Here is a 21368-nt window from a genome sequence, read left to right as displayed (position 1 = left end):
GCCGCCCCCTTGAAGTCAGCAGTCATAGTGAGTGGTCAAACTCTCCGTCAAGGGGACAATTTGCATATTAGGCTTTTATTATATAGGATGTAGTGATATTACCTGTCTCATTCTTTTCTTTTCCTATCTTTCTCCCTCCCTCCCTCCTTTCTCCCTTCCTTTCTCCCTTCCTCCTTTCTTCCTCCGTTCCTCCTCCTTTTCTTCCTTCCTCCTTTCCCTTCCCGTTCCTTCCCTTCCCTTTTTTGTTAATCCTCACCTGAGAATATTTTCTCCATTGATTTTGAGAGAGTGTGGAAGGGAGGTAAGGGGAAAGAGAAACACCGATATGAGACACATCGAACGGTTGTCTCCTGCATGTGCCCGACCAGGGCCGAGGAGAGAACCCAACCCAGGTACATGCCCTTCGGTGAGTGGGCCAACACTCTATCCACTGAGAAACACCAGCCTGAGCTCGTTCCTTTTTTAAAATAAATTTTATTTATTGACTTGTGAGAGAGAGGAAGGAAGGGAGGGAAAGAGGAAAGGAAGGAAGAAGAGAGTGAGAGAGAGGAAGAGGGGAAGAAAGGGAAAGAGGGAGAAAGAGAGAAGAACACTGATTTATTGTTCCATTTATTCATGCATTCAATGATTGCTTCTTGTATGTGCCCTGACCAGGCATTGAAATCACAACTTGGCATATTGAGACCACACTCTAAACTAGTGGTTCTCAACCTTTCTAATGCTATGACCCTTTAATCCTCATGTTGTGGTGACCCCCCCAACATAAAATTATTTTCGTTGCTACTTCATTACTGTAATTTTGCTACTGTTATGAATCATAATGTAAATATCTGTGTTTTCTGATGGTCTTTGGCGACCCTGCTAGTGGTCTCAACCTGTGGGTCTCGACCCACAAGTTGAGAACTGCTGCTGTAGAGTCTAAACCAACTGAGTTACTTGGCCAGAGTCACCTATCTTATTCTTACTATTGGTAATTTGTAATCTTTTTCTCCTGATCTCTCTGGTTTATCAGTAGTATTGTTGTGCCCCCAAAAAGTGCTTTAGGTTTTATTGATTTTCTGTTATTTTTCGTGATAATTTCCATTCTAAACTTTTATTTTCTTGCTCCTGCCTGAGTTTAATTTTCTCTTCTTTTTTACTTTCTTAAGGAGGAAGCTGTAATCATTGACTTGTGACACTTTTTCAATGTAGGCATTAGTTTAGCTATAAATTTCCTCTTAAGTACTGTTTTAGAAGCATAGTACAAATTTGACATGTTGTTTCATACTATTTCCCCTTTTTTATTTCTTTGACCAATGGCTTATTTTTAAATGTGTTATTTATTTACCAAATCTTGGGAATTTTACAGGTCTTTCTATTGATTTCTAATTTAATTCCATTTTGATCAGATAGAACACTTTATGATTTGGTTCCTTTTAAACTTTCTGAGACTTGTTTTATGGCCCAGAATATGGCCTATCTTGTTAAATGCTCTTTGAGTAGTTGGAAAAAAAAAAAAATGTATTTAGCTGTTGTTGGGTTATAATGGTTTTTAAGTGTCAATTCAGTCAAGTTGGTCAATATTGTTGCTACCCTGTTTCCCCGAAAATAAGACAGTGTCTTATATTAATTTTTTCTCCCAAGGTTGCGCTAGGTCTTATTTTCGGAGGATGTCTTATTTTCAGGGAAACACGGTATTAGTGTAATAGTTTGCTATATCCTTGCTCATTTCTATACTTATTTTATCAATTATAGAGAATTTAAGTCTCCAACTATAATGAAATTGTCTATTGCTTCTTACAGTTCTATTAGTTTTACTTCATGAATCTTGAAGCTCTATTATTAGGGGTGTAAATGTTTAGGATTGTTACTAATTCCCTGGCCTCTTTATCACTAGGAAGTGGTGTTCATTACCTCAGAATCATTACACCTGGAATCTACTTTAACACTAATATGCTTCGGAAGCCTTCTCCTCCCATTTATTTTTATCCTATTTTGCCTTTATATTCAAAGTGTGCTTCTTGGACACAACATATAGTTGGGCGTTGCTTTTTTTAATCCAGTCTAACAACTGCCCTCTAATTGGGGTGTTTAGAGCATTTATTATGGTATAATTATTGATATGGTTAGGTTTATCATCTTGCTATTTGCTTTTTATATGATAAATCTCAATTTTTTTAAAGTGCCTTTAAGTAGACACTTCACCAAAGAAAATACAGTGGAGCAACAGCAAGTTTACAGTTGTGAGTATGCAAAACACAGAATTTATTCTTGTATTATTATTTATTAATTATTGCATTATTTTCCGTATGAACAACTGTAAACTTACTTTTGCCCCACCCTGTATATACAGTATATAAGGAGGTACAAGTACTCAACATTGCTTCGTTCTCCTATCAATGAGAACTCACTGTGGGGAATGAGTTTTCATTTAGACAGTATTTTTGTGTGCTGTGTGACACAGGCTGAAAAGGGTGCAACATTCAAAACTGTCTGAGCACAGCTATACAAATAGCAAAAAAGGTGTTGTATTACTAAAAGATGTTACAAACATGGAACAGTTAAAAGTAATAATATGCTTAATATGCTCCTAATTGTAGCTGTGTGTCAACGGAAATAATAAAAATTAGTGTCGGCACATTCAGAGTATGTGCTCTCAGAAGCTGTAAGAAAAAATGGCAGTGTTTGCAAAATTACTCCTCCCACTTAAGTTTGCTGGTTGTCAAGGGAAAAAAGGTGCTGATAAGTTTCTGAGAGGAGGACGAAGACAAAAACATTTCATCATGATGCTAATTATACCAATAAAATCTTTCTTGGTTTCTAGAGGCCTGCTTATGTATCGCTGACATATTCTCAGCATCTTAAATAACCTGAACCCACTACTTCAAGGTCAAAATACCCCAGTTTTTAATGCTGATTTATAGATACCAGATACTTCAAAGTCACCAAACAGCTCAACTGCTAGAACATGATTTCTTCTCAGAATCTGATGGTTTTCTTTACTCACCAGAGAATGAGACTGGTTTTATTATCATCATTATCATTATAAGTACATATAGAACAGAGCCACTTGTTACAACAAAACATAAACAGGTGTTTTCCAGAGACTAAAATAATCAAAGAATGATTAATATCTTTCCTCCTTTCTTCCAAACACTTCATCCCACAGTTATTTAATGTTATCAGCATGTCAATTTGGCAACTCATAGAGCACTACGAATGGTTTTCAGGGAGAAATCTTCCCATAATTTCTCAGTCTGTATGTGATCTTGATATTCTATAACATCTGACATCCAGCAAATACCAGTTGCAAATCTTGACAATCTCTGATTATAGCATGAGGGTTCGTAATTTAGTAGAAATATTGGGTTAAAAAAAAAATCAAACTGCTGAGTCTAATCTATATCTTAAGCTAGTTGCACACTTTGTAAGAGGCTGCAAAAAATATATTTTTCAATGACAATACAAACCACTAATTTTTAAAATACTGCTTTACTGTTTAAATTGATGGTCTGAAGGAGTCAGGAGTCAGAAAGTTTGACAAACACTTTCCTAGGGGTCACACTTACCCCCATGATTGCAAAAGCCATCTCTAAAGGCTGAGACCCAAACTGCATTTCTCCTCTGGCCTCTTTCTCTGCTGCCAGACTTACCTACCTACCTGTCTCTTTGACGTCATTACTTGAATGCCTCACAGGCACATTAACCCTGTAATAGGCTCCGAGCTTTTTATCTCTACCATCTCTCCCCTTTTCCCAATCACCCCATCTCCATGAAAACATTTCCTTCCTGGTGGCCAGGGACCTAACACTCACCAAATGCAGCTTGAACTGATTCACTCTGCTCTCCCTCCACTTCCACCTACTCAGTCCAAGTACCTTCATCTCCACCCAGGACTAGACTACGGCTTTGTAAGTGGTCTTCCAGCACTTTCTGAGGCACTTCTGTCAAGTTTTCAATTGCTGCTGGAACAAATGACAACAAACGAAAGAAACACAAATGTATTACCTTACAGTTCTGTAGAAGCCTGATATGGGACTCAGTGGGCTAAAGTCAAGGGGGGCTTGATTCCTTTCTGGAGGTTGTACAGAGGAATCTACTTCCTTGGCTTTTCCAGCTACTAGAAGCTACCCATGTTGCTTGCTTTATGCCCCTCGCCCCTCCCCCCAACTTCATCGCCAAAACCAGCAACCTTCTCTCTTTGCCTATTCTTCCAGTTACATCTCCCTCTGGTGCACTTCTTCTGCCTCCATATTCCACTTGTAAGAACGCTTGTGATTACATTGCGCCCACCTATATTAGTCCAAAATAGCCACCCTATTCTAAGGTCAGCTAGTTAGAGATCTTAATTCCCCTTTGCCTTGTAACCTAACACATTTCCAAGGATTAGAATAAAATAGGGAGGCCATTATCCTGACTATCACTCTCTAATACACAACTCATTTTCTATATAGCAACCAGAATGGTCTTTTTAAAAACATGTTGCCGAAATCGGTTTGGCTCAGTGGATAGAGCGTTGGCCTGCGGACTGAGGGGTCCCAGGTTCGGTTCCGGTCAAGGGCATGTACCTTGGTTGTGGGGTGTGCAGGAGGCAGCTGATCGATGTTTCTAACTCTCTATCCATCTCCCTGTCTCCCTTCCTCTTTGTAAAAAAATCAATAAAATATATTTTTTAAATAAATAAAAAAAATAAAAAACATGTTCATGTCACTTCCTATTTAAAATCCTTTAATGGCTTCCAACTACTTTAAAAAGAATCCTAAATGTATGCCACAAAGCCTGGCATAGCCTAGTTCCTACCTAACCACTGGCCTCGTCTCCTGGTTCACTGTGTTCCAGCCACACGTAGCTTCTCTCTGTTCCTCACACACCAAACTCCCTCTGCCTCAGGGCTTTTGTGCACACCATTTCTGCTGTTGGAATAGCCCTCTTTGCCTCCCAACCAGCCTTTACCTCGGTAACTCTAGTTCAGTCCTTCAGATCTCTGTAACAGTGGCTTTACCTGACCTTCCAGCCTCGTACCAGCTCTTCTCGTTAGACATTGCCTTGGTATTCTTTTTTCTTTTAAAGTTTCTACAATTGTGGTTAAATGTTATTTGTGTAATTATTGACATAATGTCTGCTTTCCTGCACCAGACAGAAAACCCATTGAGCCCTGGGGTCTAGTCTGTTCTGTTCACCACTGTAAACCCTGGCACCTAGCTGTGACTGGCATATAGTAGGTGCTCAGTAAATAAATGAGATCCATTAGGCATAATTTCAAAAGCAGGGAACTCTCAGACAGTGAGCTGCATGAGCACCTCCCCATTCTGCCTGAGCGTTTAGGCCCAGTGGGTCACACTGAACATCTCATCGCCTCCCTTCCCTGAAACCTCTACTGCAAGCATGTGCCTCCAGCTTTATCCCACTGTTCTCCCTGGGAAGGCCACCTTCTTTCTCTACTCTGCTCAGGTGTTATACCACTACAAAAAAGTTCTAAAAACATGGGTGCTACAAAATTGTCCTGACTTTCTCTAGCTCAGAATTCTTCCTTTATCTCTGACTCTCTGTGACTTCCCTCACAGGTCCTTTTTTACTTATTTTAAATCTTATATCCTAAGTTAGATCGGAAAGAGTATGTGTTTGGAGCAAGAAAATTCTAAATTTAAAATCTCTGTCCTTATCCAGAAAGTTGGCCAAACCTTGGCCCTTAGAATTGTCACTAAAAAAATGAGACTAATAACTTATTAATTCCTACCCCACGAAAGTGTAAGATGACCTAAGTTTGGGCATACTCTGTTTAGCATTTCCCCCAGCCACCAAACACTGGCATGTCACACTTACCCTCAGCTTGGCCAAACTAACTCCAGTGTTAGAACAATTACAAAGAATGTCAAGATTAAGATATCAGTACATAAGCCCCTGACTGTACGTTGGTACTAAGAACACATCTGCACAGACCCTATGTTCTCTCTAGAACTTTCATTTCCAGACACATATCCTCCCCCTGACTTGAGGGTATGTCTATAAAACACACCAGCTGACTCAGAAGATACTACATAGATGTTTGTTACCACTGCCCACAACCCCTCCATCCTCATTCTCTGAAGATGCCGATACTGAGCCTTTACTCTTTAGAGCCTTTACATCTTTGCCACTTCCCTTCATTTTGTCCAAACTGTACTTGCCATTCTCTTTCACTTCATGGGCTTTGATCATTTTGCTTCTTTTGACCTTCCCATACACCTACTTTTATATCTTGAACACCTAGCTCAAGTGTAAACCTTCCTAGTCCCACTGCCCTCTCTCCTCGCTGCTGCCAGATACCCTCTGGTATCACTTTCCCCGCTAAAGTATATTACAAGACCCCTGAGAGGCAGGCTCTGATTTGACCCTGATTTGTGACCTCCCTCCCAGTGTTTAGAATGGTGTTTTGCATGTACCAGATACATTATGAAATATTTGTTGACTGAGTGAAATAATAAATCATTGACCGAGTGAGTCTGCTTTACACATACTAATTCTGAACTGTCAGGGGTCCACCAGAACTGTCCGCCTCCCAGTTGGAGGGGTCACGGCTATAGGTGCACACTCGGCAGATGTATTCACCAGGGTGAGTGCTGGAGCCATGGAGCTCAACAAAACAATGTGCTGAGAGGAACAACAACAAAAGGTTAAGGGAGAACGTTTCAGGGGTAAAAGATGGCAGTACAGCTAAGACAAAATTATAATTCCATGATAAATCATAGAAAGAAGAAAGCCAAAGGAATACAGTCTCAGGGTCAGGGGTGGGGGATGGGGGGAGGAAGGGATTATGAGAAACACCTCTAATGGCATTAATGTAACAGAAAAAAGAAGAGGTTGAAGACGTAAATATTGCCACTGTATGTAGTGATTCAAAAGCACTTTGTGACCTCCTAGCAAGTAAGGGTTAGGAGCAGAAGTAGGGCTGGAGGAGCTGAGATATGAGTAAGAATGATAAAAAATATGACTATTCTTTCAAAAAGTTTGACAAAAAAGGAGATAGAATCATAGTGCAAGGGAGTGTGGAAGCAGCTCTGAGTATGAAAGAACGGAGAAAATGGTGGCTCAGCAGGTAAAGCATGGCTCAGGCACACAACCGTTCCCACGGCTACCACCAAGCAATGGAATGGGGTGAAAGAGGACATGGGGACTGACAGAGTTCTGCTGCTTACTCACCTGAGTGTTCTTGGCAAAGCCATCTCCCCTCCCTTAGCTAACCTGTCAGATTATCCTAACAGTACGAGTTAAGAAATGCAAAGGGATTTTACAAGAGCTTATTACTTTGTATAAAGTAAGGTCATATTATTGTAATAGATGGTTTGTCATCTTGAACAGATGTTTGCTGTTTTTCATTTCCACTCATCAGTGTGAAAGAGAGAAGCTAAAACTCCCCCATATATGATACTGGTCTAATTATCTCCATCCCAGCAGAGAGGGTGAGACGATTGACAAGGAGACAGAGAAAGGCAGGATAAACCCTTCCAACTCCTTTCTAGAGATGTTGCCACTTCCCTAAATGAGGACATTAGTCAAGGGCTACCTTCACCGGGTGGACAGAGAACTGCCAAGAGCTCGTATCAGAACTGAGTGTGCCTGCCGCTTCTGTCAACCTGCTCTGCCTTAGCAGGGACACTCTGTCTACCTCAAGGTGCCTGGTCAGGGGCGGGCTTCGGCAGAATCATCACTGACCTCATGACTTCCATGAAAAATAAAATTATGTTCTTAAATAAAATTTTCATTTTGTAAAACTGAAAATACATTGTCTTTGAAGTATTTTATTCATAGTGCACTTTGCTTGCTTGTTGACTTGTCTCCTTATTCAGCATTGCACTTCTTCTATCACTAAAATTTCTTCCTTCATTTAGAGAGGTATCAATTTCCAACTGCAGAATTAATAATGTTATTTTTAAAAAATATATATATATATTTTGATTTTTTTACAGAGAGGAATAGAGAGGGATAGTTAGAAACATCGATGAGAGAGAATCATCAATCAGCTGCCTCTTGTACACCCCTACTGGGAATGTGCCCGCAACCAAGGTACACGCCCTTGACCGGAATCAAACACGGGACCTTTCAGTCCACAGGCTGAAACCGGTTTCGGCTTAATAATGTTCTTAAAGACTGTTATGAATTAGTAGCCATCTCTCTTATGTTTGCCATAGCTTGGTAAACTTGGTTTTCATAGGTGGGAGGGATGACAGTGCTCACAGAAAAATATGCAATAACTGATACGTTATTATTTTCTAGTATTGTGTGCAACTTGGCTAAGATTTCTATAATATAAAAATAGAAGAGTTGTGAGAACTTTGTCACTGGAGTATAGTATGCAATCCGTCTAAGAGCTATATAATATAAAAATGAGAGTGCTGCAAAAACTATGGTAATGGAGAAACGAAACCAAACTGACAACCAGCTTAAATATTTGTCTGCTAAAGGTGGATGACTCATCAATGAGGAAAGGAAACTGAGCTGTCAACTATTTTATATTTTATGGTGAAACTGCCTTTCAACCCATTAGCAGTGTGATGAAAATGTTTGCTGTGAAATGTTTGTAACAAAAGTGCCTGAGGCAAAGATGTTTACAGTAAAACTACCCATTACCTGGGGTATATTTCCTCACAGTATCACACAGAAGGTGAATTTGCAGATCACAGGTGGAATAGTAAAGTCATGGTTACTAACAAAAAGACGAGAAACTAGGCAATTAAGTCAATTCCCTTTCTTCATATAGAAGAATTTATTCTCTCATTCAATGGAAAGAAATAGTAAACAGTGATTTAAATTGATGAGTAATGCAAAAGTTATTTGCATTTACCTTTAAGATCGTTGGGTTTTTAAAAACCTTCCCAATTGTTTGGCTTACAGTAACATTAATTTCATTCGATAAGCACAGCTGGACTATCCAGATGCCTCTTCTTAATAAAAGAAATTAATGAATTACTAGAGAAATCCATATGCAGAATGTTGACTGTATTTTTAAAAACTAAACTGTCTTTGTTGTCAGCATTCATACGGTTTAGAGGAAGAAAAACAACATCAGTAAGTAAGCAAATCCGGTAGCATTAAGGCATATTATGGTAGTATATAAGGGGTACTATGCAGAAGGTCAGTACTTTTGACTAAAGTCAGTCTACTCTACTGAAATCAAGCAAAATTGTTAGGGTTATTACAAAGAAAACAGCATTTCTTACAAAGAATCGAGATAATGATATAACCGACCACATAAATGAGACACTCATTAATGCCTTTATAATCCTCACAAACATACAAATGACCCAACAGCAAATGCTGATGTGTATGTGATGGAGGAGGGAGAATAGTGAAAGCAAAGGACTCTCTCTAGCACAAACACCTTTATTAATTCAACAAATATTTATTGAGTGCCTACTAAGTGTGCCAGGCTCCATTCTCTGACTGAGGACACCACAGCAAACAAAACAGACAAAACTCCCCGCCCACAGAGAGCTAGGATATAGTGAAGGACTTAAAACATGTGCCTTTAAGCAAGTCATGTATCTGGGTGACTAAAAGGTTTGTTACAGAGAAATCAAGACAAGAAAGACTGCCAATACAAACTGAACACACACACACACACACACACACACACACACACGATACAAAATGAAGATTGTTGATGACAGGAAACTGAATATATAGAGAGCAAATTCTCATATTTCTAAATTATTTTTGCTAAAACCAAATACCAGCAACTACTTTCTCTGATGTAGCCTAGTATAGAGGGCTATAAGTATGAACAAAATAAATAAATAAATAAATAAATCTCAGATGACCACTGTTACATGATGAACTGGGATAGAACAACAGGCAACCAAAAAATGCGTACTAACAGACTAGTTTTGGTTGGATAAAAACTTTAAAAAATAATAAACTAGCCTGGCTGATGTGGCTCAGTGGTTGAGCATCCAACCATGAGCCAAGAGGTCACTAATTCCATATCCAGTCAGGGCACATGCCTGTGTTGTGGGCTCAATCCAGGAGGCTGCGATCTATGTTTCTCCCTTATCTATGTGTCTATCTCTCTACCCCTCTCCCTTTCACTCTCTAAAATCAATAAAAACATATTTTTTAAAAATCTAACTGAATTAACTGATAAACTCTCCAATTTATCTGGATATATATTCTGGAAATGAAAGGAAAATATTAATTACATAAAAAAGTTTTTGAGAGTATGGACACGGTTATAAAGTAAATTTAGGCAGATATCTCTGCATATGGAGTAGTTTCACATATTTAGTCCAACCATTTGTTGAAATGTGATTCTGCCATTTCCCCCAGTCAACTCATAAGGCATCAACAGTTTACATTTGCCACGTTACAAAGTAATTTCAACTCTAACAAGAGATTAATGGAATATTCTTGGCAAAGAGATTGCACTCTTTGAGGGCTGCACATTAAATAAATATATAAAAGCAAAACAGACAAAAATACATGCAGGCATAATGCATATACCAGAATCATACGTAAGAGACAAAACTTGCAGCTGAAACATTCCAGGTCATCACTTCTGTCCACTGAAAAAGAAATATCTAAGAACTTCACAATCGAGAGGCTTAGAACATAACCTCGGTCCCCCAAGTTTTAAATGACTGTTCCCCAAAAAGGGAAGTAGTGACAGTTCCTTCCAGGCCCATTCAAGACCCGAGGGTCGAATCCCTTAGCTTTAGGGAAGTGGGACTGGCAAGTACACCTAAAGCAAAGGAAGAGTAACAGGTCCGAAGCCCCATAACTCCAATTAGAAAGCAAAACAGAGTTTAAAAGGATGAAGGGAGGAAAGCGGAGAAACCACAGCAAGTAAAATAAGCAACTAATGGGAAAGCAATACCACGTTGGAAAACCCACCAGGCCATTTCCACCTCTCAAAGGTAGTGCCGGAACTCAAGATCCGGCCTGAAGCAGGTGAGGGGGAGCGGTTCCCGGAAACCCCTTCCCGCCCCTCTCCCACCAGCCCCGCCCATTGGGTCCGCCCCGTCCCGCCCGGCTACTCACCGGATTCGCTTCCCACATAACGGTGGCGAAATCGAGCGGAGAGAGCCTGGGGGAAGGGGCTTGCCGCGGACCGGGTGTTGTTTTTTTTCCCAAGGGTTCTCGGGACCGAAGGGATGGAGAGGCAACCTTCCAGCAGGCCTTCCTTCTCCCGCCTCTGTGTCACAAGCCAGCGTCTTCGGAGCACCGAACCTCCCGACTTCCGCCCGGAGCGCTGACCCCGCCCCGCCCCCGGAAGCCGCCCCGCCCCTACCGCTCCCTCCGAACTCGGCAGGCTGGTAGTAATGCGAGGAGCTGGCGAGTGTCTGGATTGTAATGAAGTTTAAAGGGCTCCTAGTAGTGCTAAATCACCATGGCAACATCCCCATCAAAAGATCCTCGGGCCACGGTTGGCTGTATTTTCTCCGATAGTTATTGGTCGCCGTGTACTGAGCGTGGTGGCCAAGAGCCACACAGGCCTGGGAACTGATCCCAATGCAAGCAGTGGCATTTGGGACAGGCTTCACTACCGGACTCAGTTTCTCATCTTCAGAATGGAGATGATAATAGTATCTACCTAAGGGTGTAGTGATGTCACTTAAAGTGCCTAGCATGCTATATGACATACAGCAAGAGCTCAAGTGAAGGTTGTTGGCCAGATACTGTGCTAGGCTCTCGAGTGGACAAGATTGACCTCATGAGGCTTAGATCAGAATCTAATGAGGGAAAAAACAAACAAAAAGTAATTTAGATCAATAAGAAGGTGCAGTATGGTTTTTAGGTAGCATGGCAAGTGCAGGGTTCCATGAGAGCATACTTACCTAGGATAGGTGTCTGCTCCCCTCCCCACAAGAAGTTTAAGGATGTACTTCTGTTGAAGTTACCTGGGTGAAAGAGCTAAGAGAGGGGAAGCATTTTCTAGTTAAAAAGTAGACTCTACCTATTGGAAATGAAAAAGAAACAATTTGTTATTGAACCTGGTCTTTTCTATACCTTCATACATTTAAAAAAAAAAAAACGATCAAAGAATACCTACAGATTTAAAACATGGTATTATTTTAACTTAATACGATGTGGATATTCTTTATTACAATACATATAAATCTATTTCATCATTTTAAAATCATCATTTTAAAGACTCATGGCATTCCATAGTTTGTATGTGCTACAGACATTTAAGTAGTTTTCAATTTTTCACTATTTCAAACAATGCAGCAATAAACATTCTTGTATTGACATTTCTGTACATTTATCCATGTACCTCCTTTAATTCTAAGAAATTGAATTGTTCAATAAGAAATTATGGAAATTTCAAATTTTGATACATATTGCCAAACTACACTCAAAAATGGTAGGTAAATTTGCAATCTCTAATTTATACTTCTAAATGGATTGAGGTAGGGATCTTCACTTTGCTTTCACTTTACTTTTTGCCAAATAGTTAGCCAGTTGCCCCAATATCATTTATTGAGTAATCTATTCTTTCTCCACTACTTTAAAGAGCCACCATTAATCAAAAATTAATTTGTGGGTATGTCTTTTTTAGCATTCTCATCTATTCTATTAGCTATGTGCTAGTTTCTATGCTATACCATACTTATTATAACTTTGTAATATATTTCCTCTCTTTATTTTAAAATTTTCAAAGTCATGAGTCTTCTTATTCAGAAACACATCTCATGAATATAGGTTTTTATATCTTTACACAAAAATTCACGTAGATTTGCACAATTCTTGTGAAGTTTGTTTCTAGATATTTTATAGTCTTTGTTGTTATTATGAACGAAGAAAATTGTTTTTGTGTAATGTTGTATTCTACCACCTGTGCAAATGTTTTATTAGTCTTAGTAACTTTGTCAGCTGATGTCTCTGAATTTTTATGTCAATGATCATATTGAGGCAGCTAGAAAAATCCCTTGGCAAGTGGAATAGGAAAACTGAGACATAGTTAAATGTCCAAGGAGTTTATAGCCATCTAGTAAGTCCTATCTTCCCTAAATCAAGGACACTTAAGAATAAATAATTTAGCCCTAACTGGTATGGCTCAGTTGGTTCAGTGTCATCCCATGCACCTAAAGGTTGCCAGTTCGATTTCTGTTCAGGCTACATGCCCAGATTGTGGGCTCAATCCCTGGCAGGAGGCATGCAGAAGGCAGTTGCTCAATTTTTCACTCTCTCATAGATGTTTATCTCTCCCTTCCTCTCTTTCATAAAAAAAAAAAATCAATAAAAATATTTTTAAAAGAACAAATGGTTTACACTTTTCCTCCTTAACCAGAGGTTAAATAGCTTAAATCACCCTACTTAGGGAGATAGAGCAGTGCCATTTGTGCCATTCATACCCAAGGACAGATGAAGTTAAGGGAATAAATCTCATTTTAGCACATCAGCATAAAACTGATGAATATTCTATTGAGATCCTCCCCTAAGACCTTCCCCTAAACACTCAGCATTTAAAAACCTCAAAACAAAGCTCCTAGCATGTGAAGGGTGAGGATCATGCCCTCACCCTTCCCTTCTTCATGCTCCACAGGTGTGTGTCTCCTAAACTCTAAGGGACCCCACGAGACTTGCAACCAGCAATAGACAGCAGCAGCTCATCCTGGGCTAACCCCCTGACCTGTCCCCAATGTCCCCTTTTCTCTAATTTCCCAGTGAGTCAAAGCAGCCCTATCTTGGCAGATTTCTTTCCTATTACAATACATTTCCAGATGCCAAAGCAGCCCCACCTAGGTTTCTCCTGTTGCTTCTTCTATGCTAAGCCCTTCCTTGTCTCACTGTCCCAAGCTTTAATAAACATACCCTCAAAATCACTTGGATTTGTGTTGTAAAATCTTTCATACACCAAGGCTAGTGTAGTCCTGCCCCACACCTTACCAGCCAGCCCTAGGAAGACCTGCTCATGGCCATCCCCTTTCCAGTAACAATATCACCTAAGAAGAATGCAGTTTTCTATCTTCCAATTGCATTGGCCAAAACCTCATAAAAGTTTTGAAGAAAGATAAATCAACTTTCTCATAAATTCTATTACTATATTCATTTCTTATTGACTTATTAACATAATGAAATACATACTAGTAGATTTCCTAATGTTGAATCTATCCTTTTATTCTGTTTCATTGTATATTTGTTATTCTTTGAATACACTCTTAGGTTCAATTTGTCAACCTCTTTATTTTTTTATGAGAGAGAGAGAAAGAGAGAGAGAGAAACATCAGTGTGTTGTTCTACTTGTTTATGCATTCATTGATTGATTCTTGTATGTGCCGTGATTGGAGATCAAACCCTCAACTTCAGCGTATTGGAATGGTGCTCCAGCCGACTGATCTACTCAGCCAGGACTAATCTTTTATTTAGGATTAAAGTTTATAATTAATGAAATTGGTCCATTGTTAATAGGTTCTTTGTGACTGTCTTTAGCAAGCTTTGTTAAATGAACAGTAATAGTTTACGTAATTAACTCTTCATCAAAGTTGGAGTGGATTTTTACAAAGCAAGTTGAACCAAAAAGATTAGGACTAGGCTCTCAGCCTTTTGTGGGGTTGGACCTCTACTTCATTTCCTTAAAACCTTGGGGTTGCCTGAGCTGGCAGTCACAGAATGGGATGGAGAAAACACAACTGATTTGGATATATAGCAGGTGAATAACCTTTTATAATATAACTAGAGGCCCAGTGCATGGATTTGTGCACTGGTGGGGGACGTAGCCTGCAGGGACCAGCCCTCTGTAGGAGCACCGCTCATCCCACTCAGCCAAGTGGTTGTGGACCCTCACTCTGAGCAGCTGCTGAGTGAGGAAATTAGTCTGAGCTGATATTTCAGGGTAATGTCTTGGGTAAAGGGGTGTTCTGTGTTCAGGAGGAACCTGGCAGAGAGCTTTGCACCCCAATGCCACCGGTGAATGTCCTTGATGTGTGATGCCTAGTCAATGGCACCATTGGGGATGTTCAGGGCAGCTGTGCTCCAGGATCCTCAGCCCTCAGGACAGCCTTCCCAGGGGGTCCACAGTCATGTCCCCTTTTGCCATCAGCCTATGCCAGCTCCCTGCACTCTTTTTCTAGAACACACCTCAGAGGGCCTGCATCAGCTGGTGGGGTCAGGCCAGAATCTGAATTGTCTCAGGTATTTGATAGGTGCAGACACTCGGCCTCACCCTGCGCCTGGTCAGCCAAATGGCACACCCACTGTGGGAGCACACTGACCACCAGTGGTCAGCTCCTGTGTTGAGCATCTGCCCCCTGATGATCAGTTTACATCATAGTGACTAGTCAGTCATTCTGGTCATTCCGCCGGTCAGTTGCTGGCCTTTTATATGTATAGATGCTGTATTTCAAAACAATATAGAGGAAACATATTTCATAAACTGAAAATAGCTGTGGAAATGTTAGATAATTTTTTATTATTATTCTTTATTTAAAACCACTTAGAGAGCAAGTGTGGGAAAGGGCCTTAATGATCATATAGGCCTCAGGTCACAAACTGCTAGCTAATGAGCGTTAGCACACAGAGTATTTATTTTTTTTCTTAAACTGGATATTTCTCATTAAATGATATGGTTCTCCAGCTTCCTTTAGACCAGTGGTTCGCAACATGGGGCACAAGCACCACAGGAAGGCAATTAGATTTTTTAAGGGGGAAATTCAAGAATGAGTTAACAGTGAATTTTTTTTATTTCTTATGGTTCTAGGGGCCTCATATCAGCATATAAGTATATAAGTATATATTGTGACATATTTATGCATTTTAGTTTTCTATTATATGTTTTGAAACTTTATTTGCTATTTTTTCATATCACTTCATATTATTTTTTAAAACAATTTCTTAGTGATTTCTTCCTCAGTACTTCAACTATACTTTCGTTCTTTTATTTTTCTCTTTCATGGATGCCATGCTCTTTGGAACCTTGTTTAGACTAAGTTAATGGCCTTTTAGGTTTCCTAAAATAGTGAATAGGAGTTCACTTTTTGAATAGTAAAAATTATGTCACAGAGAGGCATCAGAATTTTAGAGATGCTTAGGTGGGCATGGCCAAGAAAAAGTTGGGAACCACTGCTTTAGACACTGTATTCTCATATGCCAAACACATGGCCAGATCCTACAGACCCATTTAGACCGGGAATGTGCTCTCAGGTTTATCTGAATTATCAGACCAATATTGCTCATCCACGTTAAAATGACCTTCCTGGGCTCTATAGATATTTGGATTTGTACTAAAAATAACCCACCTCTTATTTTGCTGAGGAAATGTTATGGATCTGGGACTTCTAAAATATCCTTATAGAAGATACCTTCAGCCGAAACTGGTTTGGCTCATTGGTAGAGTGTCGGTCTGCGGACTGAAGGGTCCCAGGTTTGATTCCGGTCAGGGGCATGTACATTGGTTGCGGGCACATCCCTGGTAGGGAATGTGCAAGAGGCAGCTGGTCGATGTTTCTCTCTCATCGACATTTCTAGTTCTCTATCCCTCTCTCTTCCTCTCTGTAAGAAAAATCAATGAAATAGATTTAAAAAAAAGAAGATACCTTCACTGCTCTCTCCCATACCTTTCTCAACCGTGGGCTCAGTCACTGGGTCTCAACCTCCTAGTGTTTCAATAGATTACTCTCTGCATGTAATGCCTGAAATGTTGCCTATTAGAGAGTCCGGTGCTGGGAGTGCTTTCCTCTGCATCATAGTTCTGGCAAAGTGCCACAGGGTAGAAACTATGCGTACTGACCACGATCACTGGTTTTCTCAGGAAGACCAAACAAATGGAAGACATTTTACTTTATCTTTCATGTTTTCTGTATGTGTCTGGATGGCAAAGTCTTAAATCGTGCTCAACTCAACCCCACTCCCACCTGGTGGAGTTTATGAGCTCTCTGAATGCCTGAAAGGGTGGGAGGAAATGCTCCAGGGGAAAGGAGAAAGCCGAGGAGAACGATCACTGGAAATCATGAAAATAATCAGAAGACATGTAGTTGAATGGCAAAGTGAATGTGTGTGTGAGAGATCAATCTCTGAGAAAGACAACCCTATCTAATAAAGAGGGGATATGCTAATTGACTGTCATGCCCTCACAAAGATGGTGGCACCCAGTCCACTAAGCCCTGCCAGTGTGCCTGCCTCTGGAATTCCCCAGTCCTTTCAATCCCCAAGCCGCTCAGTGCCAGCCAAGGCTCAGGTAACCAGGGCTGGCCAAGGCTTGCACTGCTGGCAGTGGCAGCAGCAAAGGTGTGATGGGGCATTGCCTTCCCCAGATCGCCAGGACCCCTCCCACTCCTGAGGGCTTCCGGACTGTGAAAGAGGGCAGGCCGAGCTGAGATGTCCCCCCTCCAGTGCATTAATTTTCTTGCACCGGGCCTCTAGTAGAAAAAGAAAATAGAACCAACTAAGTGGTGAGATGCAGGATATAGAACATATTTATTTCAATGTTATTTTCATAATAATTTTGATTTTTAAAGGCTGCATTTATTGCCAGAAATGAAGCACTAGGAATGCATATGGAAGACAGGCTGGATTCGATACAAAGGAGGAACCAGAGACCAGAAGAAGATGCAAAAGGAGAGATGGGGTACAGGAATAAGGGGGGAGCGCCATTTGTGCCCATCAGCCTTTAGTATAAAGACCCAGCCTCAGTATGAAACAGAGCCAGCAGTGAGGCAGCCCCAGAAGCAGCCCTGCTGCTGAGGTCTAACATGTTAACAACCAGCAGGAATTAAGTGGTGAAATCAGCAGATGAAACATTTGCTGAAGCAAAGATAAGCATTCCTGGGAAGGAATTTTTCAAAAAATCAAAATGAGTCCTCTAAATCTTCCTAATTAGGAAACATGACAAGGAACTAAATTCAACACTCCCCCCCTCCCCCCCAAAATGAAGTGCTCACCCACACTAAATGGAAAAGCTGTATTGAAAATACCACTGATTATTGGTTTTAGCTGCTCAGGGAAATTATCTAAGCACAATGATGGGCATCAACATGCAGCTCACAGCAGCAGTCAAAAGCAGCAGCTGAGATGTGTGGCCATCCTAATTAGGGGATGGAGAATTCTGAAAAGGCTCTGGAGTGGTGACATTCCTGGCTAGGCTTTCCTTCGAGGAATGCCACATTAGGGTTTTGGTTATTGTATTGTGAAAAGGGAATTGATAGGAGTGATGTGGAAAAGGATAGCAGAAATGACTTGGAAACAAGTGAGAAAAGCTTTGAGGCTAAAAGCAGAAACCAGGAAAACACCTCCATAAAAAATCATTTGCAGAATTAGAGAGGGAGGCGAATAAAAGCCCAAGATGGTAGAAAGAGCAGCTGGGGGTGTACTGTTTGCACTTGGGTCATTCCACACGTGTAGGGCTGTCGCCTGTTCCTTATGAGCACATGGTGGGAGTGGGGTGTCAAGAAATTACAGCAAATTATCTAACATGAATTACTCTTACATTCTTCACTCAACAAATATTTAGCAAGCACCCTCCATGTTCCAGGCACTATCTATAGCTTCTTAAGATATATCTGTAAACAAAATAGAGAAAAATTCCTGCCCTTGTAGAGTTTATGTGCTGGGATTGGGAATGGGAAGGCCTTGGGCTGGGAGTACAATAATGTAGCAAACATGGTACCGATGGAATAAAGTAATGAGAACTATAGAAAAAACATATATAAGGTAAGGAATATTGAGAGTAGTCAGGATGGTCCTCATTGAGGAGATAACATTTGAAGTAAAATCTGGAGGTAAGGAAGCAAGCTGTGTGTGTGTGTGTGTGTGTGTGTGTGTGTGTGTGTGTGTGTGGTGTGTGTGGAGGGAGGAGCAGAGATGTACAGATTGAATGGAGCCTCGTAGCAATTAACAAATACTTCCATGGCACCAAGTATGTGCCTTCCAAGGTCATAAGCTCTTTATATATATTAACAAATATAATTCTCACAACAACCCTAAAGTAGGTACTCTTATTACCCTCTACGTGGCCAAAGAGCGAAGATCCAAATGTAGTGGCTGGCTTCAGAGCCAGTGCTCCTAATCACTCCCCTATCCCATCTCTCAATATGGCTTCCATCCATCTGCTTCTGCGTCAGCCTTGATTACCAAGTAGCAATTGGAATTCAATTACTCTCCTAGGGTAAATTCATGTTTTGTTTTGTTTTGTTTTGTTTTGTTTTGTTTTGTTTTAAAATGAGCATTGCTCACTGCTTTAAGCACTTATGAAGCCCCACCATCTTGCCCTTTGCTTCTTTCTCTAGCCAATACAAGATCTTTCTATGGCAAGTTCATTACTCGGGTCTATTGTAAATGTCTGTGGGTGGAGCTTTGGTTCCATTTTGGAGGGTAAGCCGGGGAACAATGGAGCAGTGCTTCAGTCTAGGAGGGAGAACACAGCGTAATTGGATTTTAAAATTATATAATTGCCTTTTTTCTACTCCAAAGGGCACTATTTGGAGGTGTGTTTGTGACACGATGGTCACCAGCTCTTCTTGTGCCCTCTGTGTCCTGTTCTCTCACAGACTTGTATACCAAAAGCTATTGTATACTAAAAGCCATTGAATTATACACTTTAAATGGAGGAATTGGATGGTATGTGAATTATATCTTAATAAAGCTGTTAAAACAATGTTTTAAATAGATAGGATGTTGGCTTACACCTCCCTGTTTACCTTCCTTCTGACCTCTTTCCTTCTTCAAAGCTTCAGGGGCCCAGAACCATGCTCAGAAAGATGTTCACCACTGCTAAACACAAAGCACTCCAACCAAAGTTACAACTTTGTTTTGACTCCAAGGCTTACATCATTATGCCAAGGAAAATAAATGACTTTTCCCTACTATACCTTTAGTACCAATTTTCCTCAATAGGAAAAAAATCTTAACATTTTGATGTTCAAACAAATATGTATAATATAAAGTAGAAGGAAATAATTCACATGCACGAGAAGGCAGTGGTCACATACTGTTTGAAAGTTTCTTGCTTATGGCTGCCTTCTTCCAGCTGAGGGGCTGGGTGGGGCACATGTCCCCTGCCCTATGGGAGAGATGTCATGCTCACATCTAGGACAGTAAGGAGACTTGGGCTGATCCAAGCTCTAGCTAGCTGAGTGATATTGAGGAAGTCACATCCCATTTTGGGGCCTCAGATTCACATAAAAAAGGTGAGATAATGGAACCAGGTGATGTCCAAGGTCAATGCCAGATCTCATAGTCCAGGGTTTGGTCTCATAAAGAGACAAGTAAGATGCAGGGCTCATATGTCAGTGCCAAGATGCCCAGAGATATAAGAGACAAAAGATTGCTTCCCAGCCTTTGAGGAACTTTTCATTTACTGGAGGGGACTCAAAAGAGAGCTACATATAAGACTTGACAAAATGGTGAAGTAAGTATGTAAACCATCCAAAGAATGCAAGGGACAGGGAGCAGCTGAGAATAATGAATGAGCAGACCTCTGGTCCAGATCACCTAGCTTTGACTACCTGTGGAACCAAAGAGACAAAAAATCTGTTGCTCTGCCAACCCCTGGGTCCTTTGGGCAGATTGCTCTAACACAGAGGCAGTCATTATTAATCTTGTGGATGGTTTCAAACCACAGAGTAAGAAACTCTTAGAGGAGAAATGGGATCTTAGGATCTTAGCCATCATCCAGTCCCCCTCCCCACCCCATCTACATTTAGTCTTTGGGGATGCTTGTCTCATGCTTCCAATATTTTTATTTGATAGAATATCCTTAACATTATCCCCAATCCTGAGTAATCGTAAAACTGGAAGAGGGATGCATATAATATCTTCCTCTTCACAGCCCAGGATGGAATATGGAATGATTTTAAGACAAGTCTCATTATTAGCATGGAGTTGCACAAGATCTGCCTAGCAATGACTTGTCAAAAATCATTGCCCTAAAAAAATTAAGTTCTTACTGTCTATTGTGGAGTGCTCAAGCATTTTTCTATCTCATCTTTAGAGCCATTCCCACTCCCTAAGGATATTTCTGAGCATCTTCACGTGTCTAATCATATGCCGTTGCATGTCGTAAACTTCCTTGAATTAGAACTGATACTAAAAGGAAATAGAAAGGAAAATCCACTGTGATCCGTCCCATTTAATTAATTTATTTTCATTTGTTCTGGGAAGATTCCATTTCATTAATCTAGGAAAGTTTCAGCCCTAGTCTCCTGGATTAATGCTTTCTGGAAACTAAACTAAAAATGTCTCTGGATAGGATCTTGTGGGAGGCCTTGTTGGATTATATAAAGATATTAAATATTTCCTTCCTCCTCAGAGGTTTCTTTCAATTATCCTGCAGAAGGAATGGATCCCTAATAAATTGTTCAAAACTGGGTTTTTCTTCCCCCCTGGAAAAAAAATGTGGCTATTTCATCACTAGATGGCGCTGGCACACAAGAAAGAATAGTTCTGATTTAAAAAAAAAAAAAAAAAGTGAGCACAAA

At 40.4% G+C, this 21368-nt stretch overlaps 1 protein-coding gene and 1 long non-coding RNA gene across 3 annotated transcripts in view; one reads left to right on the top strand and one right to left on the bottom strand.

The window, feature by feature from the left end:
- The window catches only part of PARP11 (poly(ADP-ribose) polymerase family member 11), a 48329-nt gene extending 37130 nt beyond the window's left edge, over positions 1-11199 (bottom strand). Inside the window, exon 1 of one of the 2 annotated variants that reach the window (XM_036457545.2) lies at positions 10993-11199. Coding sequence is in view for 1 of the 2 variants with exons in the window: in XM_036457544.2 (XP_036313437.1) it covers positions 10993-11010 (18 nt within the window). In the remaining variant the exon portion in view is untranslated. The remainder of the gene's footprint in view (positions 1-10992) is intronic. The other variant, XM_036457544.2, reaches the window with a different exon arrangement.
- A 35-nt stretch (positions 11200-11234) lies between these two features.
- On the top strand, positions 11235-19816 carry LOC118729952. The gene is made up of 3 exons (XR_004991319.2): positions 11235-11377; positions 17412-17521; positions 19620-19816. It is a non-coding gene; the product is annotated as an uncharacterized LOC118729952 (long non-coding RNA).
- Positions 19817-21368: the final 1552 nt, after the last annotated feature.

This window comes from Pipistrellus kuhlii, unplaced genomic scaffold (genome assembly GCF_014108245.1).
Source record: "Pipistrellus kuhlii isolate mPipKuh1 unplaced genomic scaffold, mPipKuh1.p scaffold_m20_p_3, whole genome shotgun sequence".
NCBI lineage: Eukaryota > Metazoa > Chordata > Mammalia > Chiroptera > Vespertilionidae > Pipistrellus > Pipistrellus kuhlii.
Note: the sequence above shows the minus strand (reverse complement) of the source record. Positions and strands in the feature narration are given on the sequence as shown.